General features: G+C 40.3%; 1 protein-coding gene across 2 annotated transcripts in view; it reads left to right on the forward strand.

Moving 5' to 3' along the window:
• The window catches only part of Synpo2 (synaptopodin 2), a 146,144-nt gene extending 136,583 nt beyond the window's left edge, over positions 1–9,561 (forward strand). For both annotated transcript variants that reach the window (XM_070022507.1, XM_070022506.1), the window contains exon 5: positions 4,984–9,561. In XM_070022507.1, coding sequence (XP_069878608.1) covers positions 4,984–5,517 — 534 coding nt within the window. In that variant the 3' untranslated portion in view covers positions 5,518–9,561. The remainder of the gene's footprint in view (positions 1–4,983) is intronic.
• Positions 9,562–18,745: the final 9,184 nt, after the last annotated feature.

The following is an 18,745-nucleotide window of genomic DNA, read 5'->3' on the forward strand; positions in this document are numbered from 1 at the left end:
GAAGGAAGGAAGGAAGGAAGGAAGGAAGGAAGGAAGGAAGGAAGTCAGGCTTAGAGATTGACATTTTGACACTGGGTGACTAGGATATGTGAGAAAGGCTGTAGGAAATGAAGTAGAAGCCATATTGGTATCTGGGGTCTTGTTCCAAACAGATAGCCCGAAAGTCCAAAAGTCCTGAGGCAGCAGAGGGCCTGGTATGTTCAGGGTCTCTGAAAAGGGAGGCAGAGAGCATGATAGAATCTGATGGAATCAGAAATACAAGGGGTTCTGGCTGATTATGTGGTGTCTCCTATAGGTTGATAGATTGATTTGGATCTTTCTTTTCTTTTTCTGTTTTTGCAATGAGAAATGGTAAGCATGTTTTAATTTAAGAACTGAGAGATGTGAGCTGACTTAGGCTTTCACTGTGGCTGGCACACTGAGAAATACTAAAGGAAGCAAAGGGTAGAACTAGAGAATGCCATTTGAAGACAGTGGCAGTGATCCAGGTGAGAGTTCTCGGGGATGGCGGAGCCCCGGTGGTGGCGGTAGACAAGGTGAGAACAGGACGGACACTGGATGTGAAATTAGTAAGGCAGAGCCTGCTGACAGTTGTGATGGCAAATGTGAGCTGGAATAGACTCAGAACTCACTGCAGAGATTTTCACCTCAGCAAATGGACAAACAGAGGCAGCCCATGCCTCTCACAAGCTTTCTCCCTTTTTTTGTATACTTCCTCTAGAACATCTGGTTTTCAGAAATTCCAGTGATTTTTATTTGTTGTTTTTGTTTTGTCAGTCATGGGGCTTGAACTCAGGGCTTGGGCGCTGTCCCTGAGCTTTCATGTGCTCAAGGCTAGTGCTCTATCCCCTGAGCCACAGCGCCACTTCTTGTGTTCTGGTAGTGAATTGGAGATAAGGGTATCATGGCCTTTCCTGCCTTGGCTGGCTTAGAACCTTGAACCTCAGCTCTCAGCCTCTTGAGTAGTTAGGATTACAGGCACTGGCTTCTGATTTGATTGTTTTTTTAATGGCAGAGGAAAAAGCCTGTACTGTTTGCTTGTCCTAGACCTCCTGGAATCTACTCATGATAGAGTGTATATTTTTATTAAGTGTTTTCTGATTATGTGTTTAAGAGAGAAAGGAACCAAAGGAAGTGAAATAATACTAATCAGCAGGAGACCTTCTCTATTGTGTGGGTGTAAGCAGCATTTCAGTCCAAAGAATTTTTTTTTCAGATTTCAAGATTTATAAAAGAAAATATTGAGAACGATGAAATCTATATTCAACTTTGGCTTCTAGGACTGTTTACATTGCTTTAGAATTCACTTCTTGTTCCTATGTGAAAGTCATACAACATTTCCTTCTTTTCTTTCTTTCTTTTCTTTTCTTTTCTTTTTTTGTGTGTGTGGGATTAGCAAGGTATTTCTATGTGTCTTAACCTGGCCTAGAACTCTAAATCCTCCTGCTCCAGTCTCTTCAGTGTTGAGATTATAGGTACACAGCACCACACCAGACTGACATTATTACTACTACTACTACTACTAACTACTACTACTATTATTATTTACTCATTTCATGTTTCCTGATGGGTGATTCTCAGATAGTTTGACAAGGAAATTAACTAAGTTGCTTTATAAACAAGACAATAACATGAAAAGATGGCTTGTATGAAGCTAAGAAAGACCTCACCCCTCCACCTGCTTCTCTTGAATTCAGAGCTCGCTCATCTTTCCCCTTTGTGCAGCAGGTGAACCTCACCAGGCAGTGCATCAATTTCCCTGTGTGCTGGTCACTTGCCTGTCCTTGTGGCAAACGGCACATGATGCAATGTCGCTCTTAACCCAAATGTAGTTGAAATTTAGATGATTCTTTCCAATTTCTAATTTCTCAGATGAGATTGACCATATTCAGAGTACTATAGATGAATCACATTCTTTTTATGCATTTGTAGCATTCTTTTGTAAAGATATTCTCTTCTGCCAAGTGCTGGTGGCTCATATCAACAATCTTAGCTATTCAGGAGGCTGAGATCTGAGGACTGAGGTTTGAGGCCAGCACAGGCAGAAGTCCTTGAGACTCATGCCCAATTAACCACCAAAAAAACCATAAGTGTAGCTGTGACCCAAGTAGTAAAGCATCAACCTTGAACATAAAAAGCTAAAGGGAAAAAAAAGCTAAAGGATAGCATGCAGGCATTAAGTCCAAGCCCTAGAACTTACACACACACACACACACACACACACACACACACACACACACACACACGATATATATATATGTATATATATATATGTATATATATTTCAAAGTAATTTCATATTTCAATGAAAGCATAGCCCAATATTGTAACTAGAAGCTTTAGGCCAGGGGCTCAACTCCAGGATTTCCCCATGCCAAGTCTGGCCACTCACCCCAACACACTAAGTAGAGATGTATATGTGAAGGGCAGAGAAAGGAGATTTGTTGCACAGGAAAAGGAAAAGAAGCAAGCATTTCAGCCCATCTTTGGGGTACAGACATACGTTCAGATTTCAACAGAGGAAGAGTTAGGGCTGGGGAGGGATTGCTCCTGAGCTCAGATCTGGTTCTGCTAAGGGGTGGGCTGGGAAGAGGGGTTATGGCCAGCATCGGTGGAGGAGAGCGATCTGGTCTCCACGAGATGCTTTCTCCTGCTTCAGCTGCGGCCTTGTGGCCACAGGTACCTATCCTCACTTGGGGGTGGTTTGTCTGCAAGCCTGATGCTGCTTTTCCGAGGGATGTGGTGGCTTCAGGGTAGGACACAAGGTAGTTACGCATCAGCTGTCAGCCATGTCTGTCTTAGCTTCCATGGTAATCATAAAATGAGGGAGGAATGCCTCAATTTATTCTGCTTTTAGTGACCTGGGTGGCCGAAGGAAGGATATGGTGCTTTTTAGTGAAAGTACCTTCTAAGAACCTCAGTGACAGGAAACCGTTTCTGCTTAACTCCCCACACCAAACTGAATTAGTGTTGTAGCCAGGTGGCAGATTTTTTTTTTTTTTTTTTTGCCAGTCCTGGGGCTTGACCTCAGGGCCTGGGCACTGTCCCTGAGCTTCTTTTAGTCAAGGCTAGCACTCTACCACTTGAGCCACAGCGCCACTTCTGGCTTTTTCTATTTATGTGGTTCTGAGGAATCGAACCCAGGGCTTCATGCATGTTAGGCAAGCACTCTGCCATTAAGCCAAATTCCCAGCAGATTTAAACAGAGATAATAATAGAGCATCTTCTTCAGGGAGCTGTGAAGATTGTATGAAATAATTCCATGTAAACCTGTTAACACCCATTGCCTGGTATACAAAGGGCAATCGGTTCATGCTGACTATAATTAAAGGCAAAAGGTAGGATCATGTCTCCTTGGAGTTCAGCCCCTTTTGTGGAGATATTTAACACCAGAAGACTCCTGAGTTCAATGGAAGTCTTTTGGTCTTCGCTGTAGGCAGATGGGTCTAGCTAAAGAGATGTGCATGTTCGTGGGTTTAGCCCCTTGAGAACATTCATTGAGAACACTGAGCTCTGAATATGCAGACTGGATGTGAACTGTACCATGTGGCAGGTGACACAGCCCTGTGGTCAGCTTGAGTGATGGTTTTCCTCAGTCTGTTGTGTTCATGTTGATATACTCAACACGACCAAAATACGGAGCCTACGCGTGTCTGGCTTCTCAGACTCGAGGAAGAAGAAAACCTGAAGGAATGAACACCACAGATGTTACTTCCATGAGGAATGGAGAAGGTGTTCAGAGTGGATCTAAGTGAAAATGGCTGTGTCAGAACAGTAAAATTATGTTACCAGGGCTACTGTGGTAAAGCCACAAAAGTAAAGGTTCTCAGAAGTAATTTGTAGAAACAAAATTTGATTCTGTGTTTAGCCACTATTTCCTTTTTAAAAAGAAAGCGAGAGACCTTTGTAGTGACACACTACTGTACCATTGTTACTATTAGTAATGTCGTTACTACACATTGACTCGAGATTCCAGATTAAAATATAGACTTAATGGTAGAGCATTTGCCTAACAAGCACAAGGCTCTGAGTTGAAATCCCACCGTCATACACGTATGGCTTTTTGGTCAAGAAAAGGGATCTTTTCATACTTTCAAAGATGACTTTTCCCTAAGTATATCCTTGCTTCTTTTTTGCCAGGACTGGTTCTAAGGAAATCTCCTGTAAATAGGAATGAATGTAGAAGAAAATAAGGAATAGAATCAATGAGTTCAGGGACCCAAGAAAGGCAAAAGTGTAAAAGGACTCTCAATAAATTACACACTACTGCAGATTAGCCAGGCAGATCATAAAGTATACGCAAAGGCCTGTGTTAGGGACACAAACACTCAAAGAAATCAGAACGTACTATTTATAAAAGGAAGCAGAATACAAATAAGAGGAACAGAGTGAGCTCCCTCAAAGACATGGGTAGTGCACCCCACTTAGCAAGTAAAAACCCAAGGAGTTTTCACCATCTGAGCCCTGAAAGGACAAAGGTGGGCATTCAAATCCCACCAGTAACTAATGATATATAATGGCTCTTGTGTGCTTTGCTATATCCAGTCAACCAAAGTGAGATAAGGAGATTGAAAGTCACTTGAGAAAAGTCAAAGGTCAAGTGGTTTATGGCTTCTGGGGTTCTCAACATGTTTTTGCTTATTTTGTACCAGGAAAACAGGCCTGGAAGGGAGGTGGGCTGTGGATGCAGATATGAATTTGCGAAGGACGACTGGACGATGGGTTCCGACTGGTGACAGGGCCGTCCCTGTAGGGGACTTGCCTAGAAAGAGGACAGCAATTGGAGCTGTGGGATCAGAGATGGAGGACAAGAAGGAAAGTCATTGAGAATTAAGTGGAAAGGGAGAAAACACCAGACACGAGACCACCCTTTCCCAGTTAAGCATTTGGAGCTCAGCTTTTGTAGTGCTTTGTAATGGTGTTGCACATGCTTGGAATAATAATCATCACTGTAAAGTGCATTCATATCTTCATTGTTTTTAGGAAAGTGGTGGGCGTGCTCTTTCTCTTCCTGGAAGACCCATCCCACCTACCATGTCTACATCGCTTTGGGAATACCAGCCTGCTTACCCTGTCAAACCAACCGACAGGCTGGAGAAAGCCAACAAGAGACCAACTCCTTGGGAAGCTGCAGCAAGGTCTCCTCTCGGCCTGGTGGATGATGCGTTCAGACCCAGGAGCATCCAGGAATCCATTGTGGCCAATGTGGTTTCTGCAGCTCGAAGGAAAGTGCTTCCAGGGCCTGCAGAAGACTGGAATGAGAGAGCTTCCTATGCTTCCCAAACCCAGACCAACACAAGCTCACTTGAAAGGCTAGATGATAGTGTTGCATTCCCAATCAACAATAGCATGTCCACCAACTACCAATACGGCTCACAGCCGCCATATGCATTCTATAGGCAAGGTTCCAGAAATGATTCTGAAATAATGTCCTTGGAAACCAGGTCTGATTACTGCCTTCCACTAGCCAATTGCAACTACAACCCACACCCAAGGGGATGGAGACGTCAAACATGAAACATCTGTGGGTATTTTTTTCCTTAATTGCTTCTTTGTAGGGTTCTTTAGTTTTTTTTAAAAGATTAAGAACCACTGTTGGCTTTGGCTTTCATAGATCACCTATCAGCAGTGTGTGTGTGTGTGTGTGTGTGTATACACAGGAGGGTCAATCACATCCCTGTGAGTTGGTACAGAGAATTTCTTCAAAGAAAAACATTATTTCTTCCATGATTCTCTGACACTTACTTGACACTCAGAATCTTAATACAATCTATAAGAGGTACCTATACAACTAAACTCGACAGAATTGAGATGAAATTGAGTTTTCCTATGTGCCTTACTCTAGGAAGGAATGATGGTATGCTATTACTAGTTATAATATTTAATAGAACATTGTGGAATTAAATTGTTTTTTTCAGAACTAGAGATCAGACTCAGGATCTTGCATTGTCTAGGCAGGTGCTCCATCATTGATTCATACTCCTAGTCAGCATTGGGGAAATTCATGACAAGAATATATCAAAAAGTAATGCTTACCTAAAAAATGATTTCTTGGTATTATTTTAAATTTTTTCCTAAATAGTTTCAAAGTCTTATTTATGTAAATTTTGTGTCAGTACTGGGGCTTGAACTCAGAGCCTGGGTACTGTCCGTTAGCTTTTTCCATGAAGACTGGTGCTCTATCAGTTGAGCCACACTTCACTTACAGTATTTTTTTGGGGGGGGGATGATTAACTGCAGATAAGAATCTCACTGACTTTTGTGAGTAGGATAACTTTGAACCACAGTCCTCAGATCTAGCTTCCCGAGTAGTTAAGATTTATAGGTATGAGCTACCAGTACCCAGATCATTTAGACTGACTTTTTTAAAAGGCTGAAAGTGAAGGTATGCAAATAAAATTGAACATAGAAATTCTTAGAAAGAAATAATAAATGCTTAAGAGTGCTAGTGGCACTTACCTAGCAAAAGTGAAGCCCTGATTTCAAACCCCAGTTATCACTCAACAGAAAGAAAAATAAGATTGTTATGCAGTTCAGATGGACTTCCAGAGTAAACGGTGTGATGTATGGGCAACAGAAAGATTAAGGCCCAAGACTGATTTCTAATGCCTTTCAAGCAAACAGCCTGAGACAGAAATAGACTTTGAGGTTCAGTCATCCTCCTTTTCAAATGAAAAGACCATATTATCTAAACTCTCAGATTCTTCACTGGTCTGATACTGTGAGACCCATTCATTAGCAGAGTGAATGACCTTTGATTAATGTTGGTTGCTCATCGAGTAAATATCAGATCAAGTTTAGGAGTGGATTAGGTAATTAGTGTAGCTATAATGTGTCACTAAAGGTCCCCAAAGGAATGTCTGAGAGCAGGTTTTGTGTTATGTGTTTTGTGGACTGAGGATTGATGTGAAGAAGCAAGCATTCGTGGATTTAAGGAAGCGGTATATGAGTATGCCTGTTATTGTGCAACTGTCGCTCGTGACCATGTGGTTAGGTTACAGACAACATGCCACAGGAGACTAAGCAGCAAGGGGTGAGCTCTGGAAAACAGCATTACAATGTCCACAGGAAGTCACACAGCCTCTGCGTCTATCTCCTGACCCAGGCCTTGTAAGCATGACCGTGAAATAATCTGCTCCTTGCTCTTTGGCCCACTGAGTGATAAATGTAGGGAAATTCAAAGTGGTTTACTGCATAAACAAGCACCTGCAAGGGTTTGAAACGTTTAAAATGCTTGAGAATTCAAAACTTCTTCATTTTGTTTTATTTCACCTGTTAACTTTTTATATTCTAATTGTAATGATAACTTTCACAGAATAAAACTTTTGAAAAAGCCAAAGGATCCCTTACTTTGGCATTAAAACTGATTAGCTGGAGAAATCACAGAAAATTCTATTAGCATGGAAATAGCTATGTAGTAGGCAATTAGTTGTACAGAAAAGAAAAAGATGGATACTTACTTTCTAAAGTTTTATTGTCAATGTACCTTAGTACACGATGTAAGAGTTTGTATATGTGTGACAGAGCTACTGTGTGTGTGTGTGTGTGTGTGTGTGTGTGTGTGTGTGTGTGTGTGTGTGTGTGTGTGTGTGTGTGTGTGTGTGTGTGTGTGTGTGTGTGTATTGAGGCTTGAATTCAAGGCCTCTCACTCTTGATTAGCTTTGCTGAAGGCTGGAGCTCCACCACTTAAAGTCACACCCACAGTTCTGACTTTTTGAAAATTAATTGGAGACAGGAGTATCTCAGACTTTTCTACCCCAGCTGGCTTCAAACCATGATCCTCAGATCTCAGTCTCCTGAGTATCAAGGATTACAGGTATGAGCCACAAGTGCTTAGAGATTTTATAAAATCTTTAAAAAATAATGTCAGCTGTATGGATTAGTTTGACAGTTTAGCTATCAAAGATTCTTTCTTGATTTCAGGTTCATGGCAGAGTTTGAACCATGCTTGAGTGGAATGTGTTAAGACATAGGAGATTTCACAGAAACTATTTCATTTGCTGGGGCCATATTCTATCTTTGTTCATTTCTCTTGTATTAGGTATTATTTTCATCATTTGGTGCAGATTATATATTTTTTTGTTAAAATGTAGACTCAAAAGCAGACATTTTAAACTTAGATGTCACTGCAAAACACTTCCCTCACCGCTTGTACTGCATTCAAATGATCATTTATATCAAGCTATCATTGTATTCAAATTACCATTTGTCTTGAGTTTATTATAAACATAAAAAAGAATATCTGACAAGAAAGTTGCCAATGTTTTTCTCATAAGAACATCAACATCCTTTTCTTTTTTTTGTGTGCTGGTCCTGGGGTTTGAATTCAGGGCGTGGGCACTATCCCTGAGGGATTTTTGTTCAAAGCTGTCATTCTACTACTACTGGAGCTGCAGCTCTACTTTTGGCTTTTTGGTGTTAATTAAAGATAAGAGTCCTATGGACTTTTCTGCCTGGGCTGGCTTCAAATCATGATCCTCAGATCTCAGCCTCCTGAGTCGCTAGGATTATAGGTGTGAGAGGTCATTAGTGTCCTGCTAAACATGCCATTTTTAAAAAATTAATTTTAAAAACCCCACAAAAATCAATGCCCCTTGGGCTAGAAGTACGGCTCATCAGTAGTGTACCTGCCTAATACATGCAAGGCTCTGAGTTCAAACTCCAGTCTCACCAAAATAAATAATAATTCAATGCTCTAAGATGTCATACTTTACAGATGCTGATTCTGAAAAGCAAAATATGCTATTGTCAAATCATTACCAAGTGCACTGTGGGTATATTTATCCAGTATACTTGATTTCAGAAAAGTTATTTCCATCAACCAAATGTTTGTGAGCAGATATCCAGGTATGATTTAGAAAACTATGGCTTTCACAAACATAAAGAGGGTTGAGTTCATCTGCCATAAAACAGCACATGTGTAAAACAGCTGCTGCTTTGTAAATGTGAACATCTGTTGTAAGACATATTTCAATTAGTAACAACCATAAATAAAAAAGAGCTGATGTTTTGCTGTGTTTAAAAAGAACACCTTTCTCCATAATTAGAGTGTGCTAGTAACTGAGACACTAGTTGACATTTTCCCTTCCAACTTGAGTTTAGATATTATATATATTTTGCATGTATATAAAATGCTATCATGAAAGTGATCAACCTTTTTCTTATATTTTGATTTTTACAGATGCACAGGCTCTAGTTCATTTATTTCTGACATATATTGGCACCATCATACACATTGGAAAAGGGCCACCTTATTAGCACTTACATTATCTATGCTTTAATCACATTATCTGTGATTTGAAACTTTGGATTAAAAATACATATCAAGTAGGCTTGGTTATATTAAATAGAAGTTACAGGAAGCTTTCAATGATAAGAAACAGTAGATTTCCACGCTTGATTTCAACTCAAAGTTGCTCATGCTTTCTTCCCTCTATTAAAAAGAAATGGGCTGTGTTCTCCTGCTAATTAGATTGATGTTTTTACTTCTGTTTATCCCCAATAATTGTATGTGTAAGACACATACTGAAAATAAAAATTATAAGAGCAATAAACATAACTTGCAAATTGAGTTAAGGAGATGTTTCATTCTTCTTTACAAAAATGGCTTTGAATAACTATTCCTACGTAGATTTTCTTTCTCTCTACCACATTTAGAATTTTAATTTTCCATAACAGCTTCCAGACACATTAGAAGAATTTTACATAGCCTGCCAACATTTTCACAGTGGTTAAAGGGGGGGAAAAAGTATGCAGTGCTTCTTGTTAAAGCATGGTAAGGGAGACTTTCTTCAGGACCAGTGTGCAGGTGTAAGACCCATCACACTGGGGTCTTGCAGCAAGTGAGAAAGATGGGGTACAGCTCCAAACACAGTCTGCACAAGCAAGATTGTAGAACCAAGGAGCAGAGTTGGGGTGAGTGAATGGAAGACTACTAAGAGGAGCCATAGAGGTGTGGAGGACTATGGCTAAGCCAACCTGAACAGCACTGCTGCTGAGGACAGGCCCAAGTGACAGGGGTGGGGGGGTCTTTGCCATAGCGTCACGTCCAGCTTTTTGCTTATGTGGTGCTGAGGAATCGAACCCAGGGCCTCATGCATGCAAGGCAAGCGCTCTACCACTGAGCCACCTTCCCAGCCCCATATTATAGCATTTTTAAAAGTGTGTGTGTGTGTGTGTGTGTGTGTGTGTGTGTGTGTGTATACACACGCATACACACACACGTGTCAGGGCCTGGGTGCTGTCTCTGAGCTTTCTTGCTCAAGGTTAGTGCTCTACCACTTGAGCCATAACTCCATGTCAGCTTTTTTGTTTTAAAGGCTTCTTTTAAAACTCACTAGAGGGGCTGGGAAGGTGGCTCAGTGGTAGAGCGCTTGCCTTGCATGCCTGAGGCCCTGGGTTCGATTCCTCAGCACCACATAAGCAAAAAGAAAAAAGCCGGAAGTGGCGCTGTGGCTCAAGTGGTAGAGTGCTAGCCTTGAGCTGAAGAGCTGAGGGACAGCGCCCAGGCCCCAGAGTTCAAGCCCCACGACCGGACCCAAAAAAAAAAAAAAAAAAAAAAAAACCTCACTAGAAAAAATTCCTATCAATTTCATAGGTAAGTGAAGATGTTTGAGACCCAAACTTCTTTTTATGTTATTCTTCACTAGTTGTTTTGTTTTTTGTTGTTTTGTATATTTTTATTAGCACATAGGAAGCTAGTCTAAAACATAAACCTAGCCATGAGAGGAAAACATGTTGGTGAGTTTCTAAAACCCCTAGGCTCTTGCTCTCTAGTCTGCCATGTTTGGCATCCCAATGATCTGACTCTAGACTGACCTCTGTTAAACTGAGACTGTTTGTTTAATGGGAAGCTTTCTCTTAAAAAGCATTAGCTTTTTCTAAAGAATATTAAAGCTCTCGTCTGTAATGTGAGCACCCTAGTCATACTGTATGACTAAGCAACATTTTTATTTTTGTAAATTCTGAGGAAAATCACTTTTTTTTTGTTTGTTTTTTTGTGTGCCTATTCTGGGGCTTGAACTTAGGATCTGGATGCTATCCCTGAGCTTTTATGTTCAAGGCTAGTCTTTTACCATTTGAGCCACAGCTTTACTTCCTGCTTTTTGGTGGGTAATTGGAGATAAGAGCCTCACAGACTTTCTTGCCCCAGCTGGCTTTGAACTGCGATCTTCAGACTTCAGCCTCTTTGAGTAACTAGGATTATAGGTGAGCCACTGGTGCCTGGCTATTTTGGTATTTTTTTCTAATATTTTTATTATCTTTAAGTAGTTGTACAAAGGAGTTGCTTTTCAACAAAGCAGTTGATGAATACAGTGTATCATGAGCTTTTCTTAATTTTTTAGGATATGTATGTTTTTATCGGTCATTTAACAAAGCAGTGTATGTATACGATGCATTTTGATCTGTGTTATCACTTCCACATTTTCACCCCCCCCCCGACTTATTTTGGTATTCTTAGCAAAATAGTTTTTAAGGGACATCATTTGAAAATTCACTTTAAGAACCAGGAAAGCATTTAAAGACTTGCATGACTTAGGAGACAGAGACAGGCCTGGGTGTGGCTTCCTGCTTTAACTTGCTTGTGCCCCAAGCAGCACTGTGCCTAGGTGCTTAGTAAAGGACAGATTTCAAATGCACTTAGAGGTGGGTAGGGGATCTCCACATGGAGACAACAGGCAGCCATAGACAAGGCAAGTGCAGTTCCCAGGCTCATTTCCCAACAGCACCTGTCAGCAGAGACTAGTGCACAGGATATCAGAAACATTCCAAACCGAACGCTTTCTTCTCAACACTTCTGGAAAGCCCCAAGACCCATGACACTTCTAATTTAATAAAACATACATTTCTTGACAGGCATTTTATTACTTCTAGTCTTCAAAAACATTGTGGTTTGGGGCTGGGAAGGTAGCTCAGAGGTAGAGTGCTTGCCTTGCATGCATGAGGCCCTGGGTTTGTTTCCTCAGCACTACATAAGTAGAAAAAGCCTGAAGTCGCGCTGTGGCTCAAGTGATAGAGTGCTAGCCTGGAGCTGAAGAGCTGAGGGACAGCGCCCAGGCCCTGAGTTCAGGCATGACCAGCAAAAAACAAAAAACAAAAAACAAAAAAAATTGTGGTTTATATTTCTAGAAAGTACCTGGCCTCATTTGCATAGTGAGACCCAGATTCAACAAATAGATGAACAACAGACATATTCTTCCTTCAAGACCGGTGTCCATCCCTGACATAAGTAAAACTTTTAAACATATTTTGTTCAAGAGAAGTCATTTCCCCGTGTTTGTGTTTCTAGGTGAGGGTCTTTCATGATTATGATTATGATTATTATGATTATCTTTAAGTACAAAAGGATTTCAATTCCACATGTCAGTTTATGATGTCAATGCATCTTGATCAATGTTAATCCAGCATTCTCCCCATTTCTCCCAACCCCACACATCCCTTCAAATTATGCGGTTCCATTTTCACATACGTACGTTAAATAGTATGACTACATTCGCCCACCCTTCTTCTGTCTAGTCATCTGTGAGTGTCTTTGTTTAAGATAGCTTTGCTCAGTTTCCAGAGCTCACTGAGCAAGCAGGCCGGGTCACAGGGAAAGAGAGCTGTCTTTTGCTGAATCTTCTGAAGGAGTATAATAATGCATAAAGGAGAGAAGATAGTGCTTCTGTGTTTCTAATAGAGCTTACTCACTAACAAAGTGTTTGTGTCTGAATTCCTGGCTGCGGTCTCCCATGCCTCATTTTCTGGGATCCACCCTGCCCTATTTGCTTATCATCAGGGTCACGATGGGTATGCCTACAAGAGACAGAAGCAAGACAGGTACAGAGACAAGAAAAAGCACAACAGAATTATTTATTACTTTTGAACATACTGAAAACCACCGGCTCAAGCATAATTGCTTTCAGGTAATTAATGATAGCTATTTAGACCCACCAGCCTTAAAGCCAAGCAAAAAGGTAAGGCCCTGATTCAAGCCTGAGTGCCAACACACACACACACACACACACACACACACACACACACACACACACACACACACACTCACACTTGGGGTATGTTGATTTGCAAGGGACATTCAAGATAAGGTACAGGCAGAGTTGTGTCTGCTAAGTGCTATTCTCCACTTCTGAAATGGCACTCCTTACCATGTTTACACACGTCAAAAGGTGTGGAGAGAATGAACTCACCCTCTCAAGCCCTTTTATAAGGCACTAAGCCAATCCACAAGGGAGGAGATTTGTGGGTAATGGCCTTGAAATGGTCTTGCCTCTGAATGCCATTATGTGGAAGACTGAGTTTTAGCATGAATTTTGGAAAGCATTATTATTATTTCTGTGTGTTCCAGTCCTGGCACTTGAACTCAGTGTCTGGACTCTGTCCCTGAGCTTTTTTTTGCTCAAGACTAGAGCCACAGCTCTACTTCTTTTTAGTGCTTAATTGAAGATAAGGGTCTCACAGACTTTCCTGCTTAGGCTGGCTTTGAACCTCCAGCCTCAGATCTCAGCCACCTGAATAGGTATGATTACAGGCATGAGCCACTGGTACTGGCTTTAGCAATCACTATACTTAAAACAAAAAGTATTTAAAAAGCCAATATTCCAATTTATTTTGGTCAATCGTGGGGCTTGAACACTGGGCCTGGGCACTATCCCTCAGCTCCTCAGCTCAAGGTGAGCACTCTACCACTTGAGCCACAGCACCAATTCTGGTTTTCTGATGGTTAATTGGAGGTAAGAGTCTCATGAATTTTCCTGCCTCAGCTGGCTTTGAACTGTGATCCCCAGATCTCAGCCTCTTGAATAGCTAGAATTACAGGCATAAGCTACTGGTATATTCCAAAATTTTAAAGAAGTGAGTAGGAGACAGTGGGGTGGGAGAAATGAGAAAATGAACATTAGTCATTACTGTTTAGTTACTTAGTCTTTAATGCATATTTTTTTGCTACCACAAAGACCTTGATGTTTGTGGCACAAATATTTTCATAAAACACGTGCAATACATTTACTATAAGAAATCTCCCTTCATGGATAAATTATTTGAACTTAGCATTTTCCACAAGTTACTATCATTTGAAACTATCCATGACAAGACTCAGGACTTTGATTGGGTTTGTGTGTGTATGTGTGTGTGTGCCTGTCCTGGGGCTTGAACTCAGAGCCTGGGCTCTGTCCCTGAGCTCTTTTGCTCAAGGCTAGCACTCTACCACTTGAATTGCAGCTCTACTTCCGGTTTCCTGGTGGTTAATTGTAGATATGAGTCTCATGGGCTTTCCTACCCTGGCTGGGTTTGAACCACAATCCTCAAATCTCAGCCTCCTGAGTCACTAAGATTATGGGAATGAACCATAGGTACCCAGCTTGATTACAGACTTTTGAGCACTTGTCTTCTAGTTGTCTGAGGCTGAGTAAAGAAATACAAAACTAAGACTGAATACAAGAAGGGAGAGAATGATGAAAGGGTGATATGGATCAAGGTGTATTCATGAACTGACATATGAAATTGAAAAAGAAAAAGAATAACAGTCTCTTTTAGAAAATCATTTTGCATTTTGGAATGAAGTAACATGATCTCAAAGAAGTGCAATATAATCTAAGAATTTATCCTTTGCTAAAGAATCTTGAATCTTTATTTGTTTTTGTTTTGTTTTACATCCTGAAGAATCTTGAATCTTAATTTTTTTTTTTTTTGATGCTGGTCCTAGGGCTTGAACTCAGGGCCTGGACACTGTCTCTAACCTTTTCTTACTCAAGTTTAGTGTTTTACCACTTGAGCCACAGTACCATTTTCAGGGTTTTTTTTTTTTTTTTTTTTTTTGGTGATTTTTATTGGAGGTAAGAGTCTCAGACTTTCCTACCCTAGCTGACGTAAAACCTTAATCCTCAGATCTCAGCCTCCTAAGTAGCTAGGATTATAGGCATGAGCCACCTGTGTCTGGCAATTTCAACACATTTAAAAATAAAATATGCCACAAAAACACTCTGGCACCAAAAGTTACTTTTAAAAGATGATAAACAAAGAGGAATGTCTTCGGTATATTGTCAAAACTCACAGACAATTAAAAATAGAAAAGAACCTGCAGTGAAATACAGGAGTGATTTAAAAAGCCAGAAGGGGACTATATTCTCTTTGCCTTCAACACGTTCTTTCTTCAGAGAACTAATTACAGAGCTTTTGTACCATGACAGCTGTGAGATTTGAGATGCGATTTTAGCCCACCTTCAGTATAGTGCCATTTTCAGACATCAATGTGGTTATGCTGAGGAGGCCATTTTCCCCCCTCAAAGTGCTGCTGCATGTGTAAGAGACCAGAGCCAATATTATTCTAGACACGTCCCACACTGACCTCCCTCCTCCCTTCCTGTTCTACAGACAGAGGTGATGTCATTGGCAGTTGAAGGATGGTTTTATATGGCACTGTATCATTATCTCCATTCTAAAATCCTCCCCAAATGGAGAAACATAGAATGCAGAAGAACATGGTAATGGAAGATCTATAATAACGTCTGCTTCTAAAAGTGTAAAACAGAAAATGCCAGCATCTCCTACAATAGTAACTCATCCTAACTAAAGTAGCTCTGTAATCAGGAAATGGCTGGTCTTCTTGTTAGGCCCACACAAATAGTTTGAGCTTGAGAATAATGCAAGAGTACTTCATCTGGATGATGACAAACAGACATTCACAGGAGTGAAGTCATTATTTGGATTTTCAAAAGAGAAATAATTGGAAAAAGTATCACAAGAATGGGTAATTCTGTCACACATTCTTCTGCTATAATTTTTATCACATGTCACTCTTTCTAAAATATGTTGTCTAGGTGAAACGCTGCACTGCAGATTTAGTTGTTAATTACATTTTTCATTTAGTTACCAAGTATCTTTTGCAAATAATCAAGGAGAAAAAAAAAATGAAGTAGAGAGCTGGTCGCGGGTGGCTCATACTTGTTATCCTAGCCACTCAGTAGACTGAGATCTGAGGATCGAGATTTGAAGCCAGCGGAGGCAAGAAAGTCCATGAGACTCTTATTTATCCCCAATTAACCACCCAAGAAAAGCCAGAAGTAGAGCTGTGGCTTAAGTGGTGGAGTACCAGCCTTGAGTAAAAAAATCTCAGGGACAGCACCCAGGCCCTGAGTTCAAGCCCCAAGACACACACACACACACACACACACACACACACACACACACACACACAATTGAAGCAGAGATTTGCCATTTGCCATAATTTCCCTGAATTGTTGTTTCCTTTTAGGATATTAATTCCAATCACTTGTCAGGGATGTATACGTGTATGTTTCTGGGTGTGACACGTTCTAATGGGTAGAAAGAATGCTGAGAAGATTGGTGGTGGTGCTGCAGATGATAGATACTCATTGTAGACCCTCATAATGCACCAGATTCTATACTAAATAATTTAGCTCTACTGTCTCTATTTAATCCAATTAACTTTTGTGGTGGGTACTGTTATCATCATTCTACAAATGAAGAAACAGAGGGTCAGACCACTAAACAAAACATGGCAGGTCTGGAATTATACCCTACCATCTAGTCTGTACACATTCAACTTATGTAGACATGATAGAAATATGGAGATGTCAGGGTTTCCCATGTTTAGGGAACTAGACAGATAAATGTTTAACAAGAGAACATTTCTAAGGTACCTATAGGTCATCAGGACAGCAGGGGTCAGGACATTTAGTCCAAGTCTTGCTGTAAGCAACTTCAGGCCTAGCTGGGTCAAGATGCTGAGGTCACTCACTGGAGGCTGGAAACACTTCATTCTCATTAGTGCTACTACCCAGCTCCAGGTTCTCATCATCTGTTACTGAAATACCGCAACAGCATCCTACTGTACTTTTTCACCTCCAGTTCCTATCGTATCCTTTTTTTGTAATTAGATTCTAAAATGCAAATCTGTTTATATCAAATTCTTTTTTCTTTTTTTGGTGCCAGTCCTGGAACTTGAACTCAGGGCCTGGGCACTATCTCTGAGTTTTATTGCTCAAGATGAGTATTCTACTCTTTGAGCCATGGCATCACTTCTGGCTTTGTTTGTTAGTTAATTGGAGCTAGGAGTCTCATGGACTTGCCTGCATGAGACAGCTTTGAACCTCAATTCTCAGATCTCAACCTCCTGAGTAGCTAGGATTACAGGTGTGAGACACTGGCACCTGGCTCTTAAATTCTTTAGAATGGTTTTCTTTTCCTTCTTCCTTAAGCTCTGCCTCTGCTTATCAAGGACCCCTCTATATCCAGTCCTTCCCTCCATCACTCTCCCTTATACCTTTCAGCAAGCTCTTCCTTTGGTCTCCAATGTCCTTCTCCTTTCTAAGCTGTGAACCTGCTCACCCTTCAAGAGCCAGTTCAAGTAGCACTCATTAAAGCACTTGATCCTCCAGACCATTAGTCAGCCCCTCCTCTGTGTTTTTGTAATATCTCATATTTATTTATTATTAGCAACAATGACTTACTCCCCTTTTATTTTCTGATACTTTCTAAATACAAGGTGACTCAGTGGATCCTCAAATCAAACAGGTTGAATATTAAACAACAACAAGTTGGGCACCTGTGGCTCATGCCTGTAGTACTAGATACTCAGGAGGCTAAGAACTGAGGATCAAAGTTCAAAGCCAGCCTGGGCAGGAAAGTCCCTGAGACTCTTATCTCCAATTAACCACTAGAAAACCAGAAGTGGCGCTGTGGCTCAAGTGGTAGAGCACTTGCCTTGAGCTGAAGAGCTGAGGGACAGCACCCAGCCCCATGACCGACCAAAACAAAACAAAGCTAGAGTACTCCAGTTTCTTAATCTCTAAATCAATTTCATTCAAGCTACTACTAACAATAAATGCAAATAACAAAAACATACAAGTATTTAGGAAAGTAATAACCAGTGGCAAAATCAGAAAGTAATCAAGGAAGGCCACCTCAGAAACAGATATCAAGTACAAGATACTTCAACTAAGAATGCAAAAGTATGTCCACCTTTGTAAGGAATTAGGAAAGAACATTCCAGAAGACAGAACAAGGTAAAAACGAAAGGGCTCAGAATCACTGAGAAAACAAGAGGTTATGTTGCTATAGTCACAGAGCTGAGAGGTTGAAATTTGAGTGAAAAGAGGTTGGAGAGTGGGTGAATGGCGTTACATGCTTTATGGAGAGCCTAAAGAATGTGAATTTTCTCCTAAAAGAAATAGAAAGCCATAGAAGGGATTACTAGCTAGAAGTGCACTGGTCTGACATTTTTAAAACTGGGGAAATAGATTAAAGAGAAAAGGTGGGAAGGGCAGCCAGGAGGCTCCTGCAAATGCATTTAGGAAATCGAAGGTTAAAGTGGAGTAATCAGAGACAGAAGAAACAGACACATTTTTGATTTTGTGTGGAAGATAGATTTGACAAGTCTTAGAAAAAGGTAAAAGAAGGGGAAGAGATACAGTTGATTTACATTTTATTACTTGAACCATTAGATAGATGATATATATAATGTATACAAATAATTATTATAATATACTATAATTATTATTATATATATTATATATTATATATATTATTATATTACTTATATATGTTACATTTGTTAAAATGTAATATATCAAACATATATGTTGTTGAGATAAAGAAGACTAAGTTGAGAAATAAATTTAAGAAGAAAAGTGAACTGATGTTCAATACGAACACAGGTCTTAAAGTAAAAGAACCACACTGCTGGAGGAATATCAATACCAAATTTCAAACTCTACTATAAAGCCAT

Source organism: Dipodomys merriami, unplaced genomic scaffold, assembly GCF_024711535.1.
Source record: "Dipodomys merriami isolate MVZ:Mamm:240054 unplaced genomic scaffold, mDipMer1.0.p SCAF_15, whole genome shotgun sequence".
NCBI lineage: Eukaryota > Metazoa > Chordata > Mammalia > Rodentia > Heteromyidae > Dipodomys > Dipodomys merriami.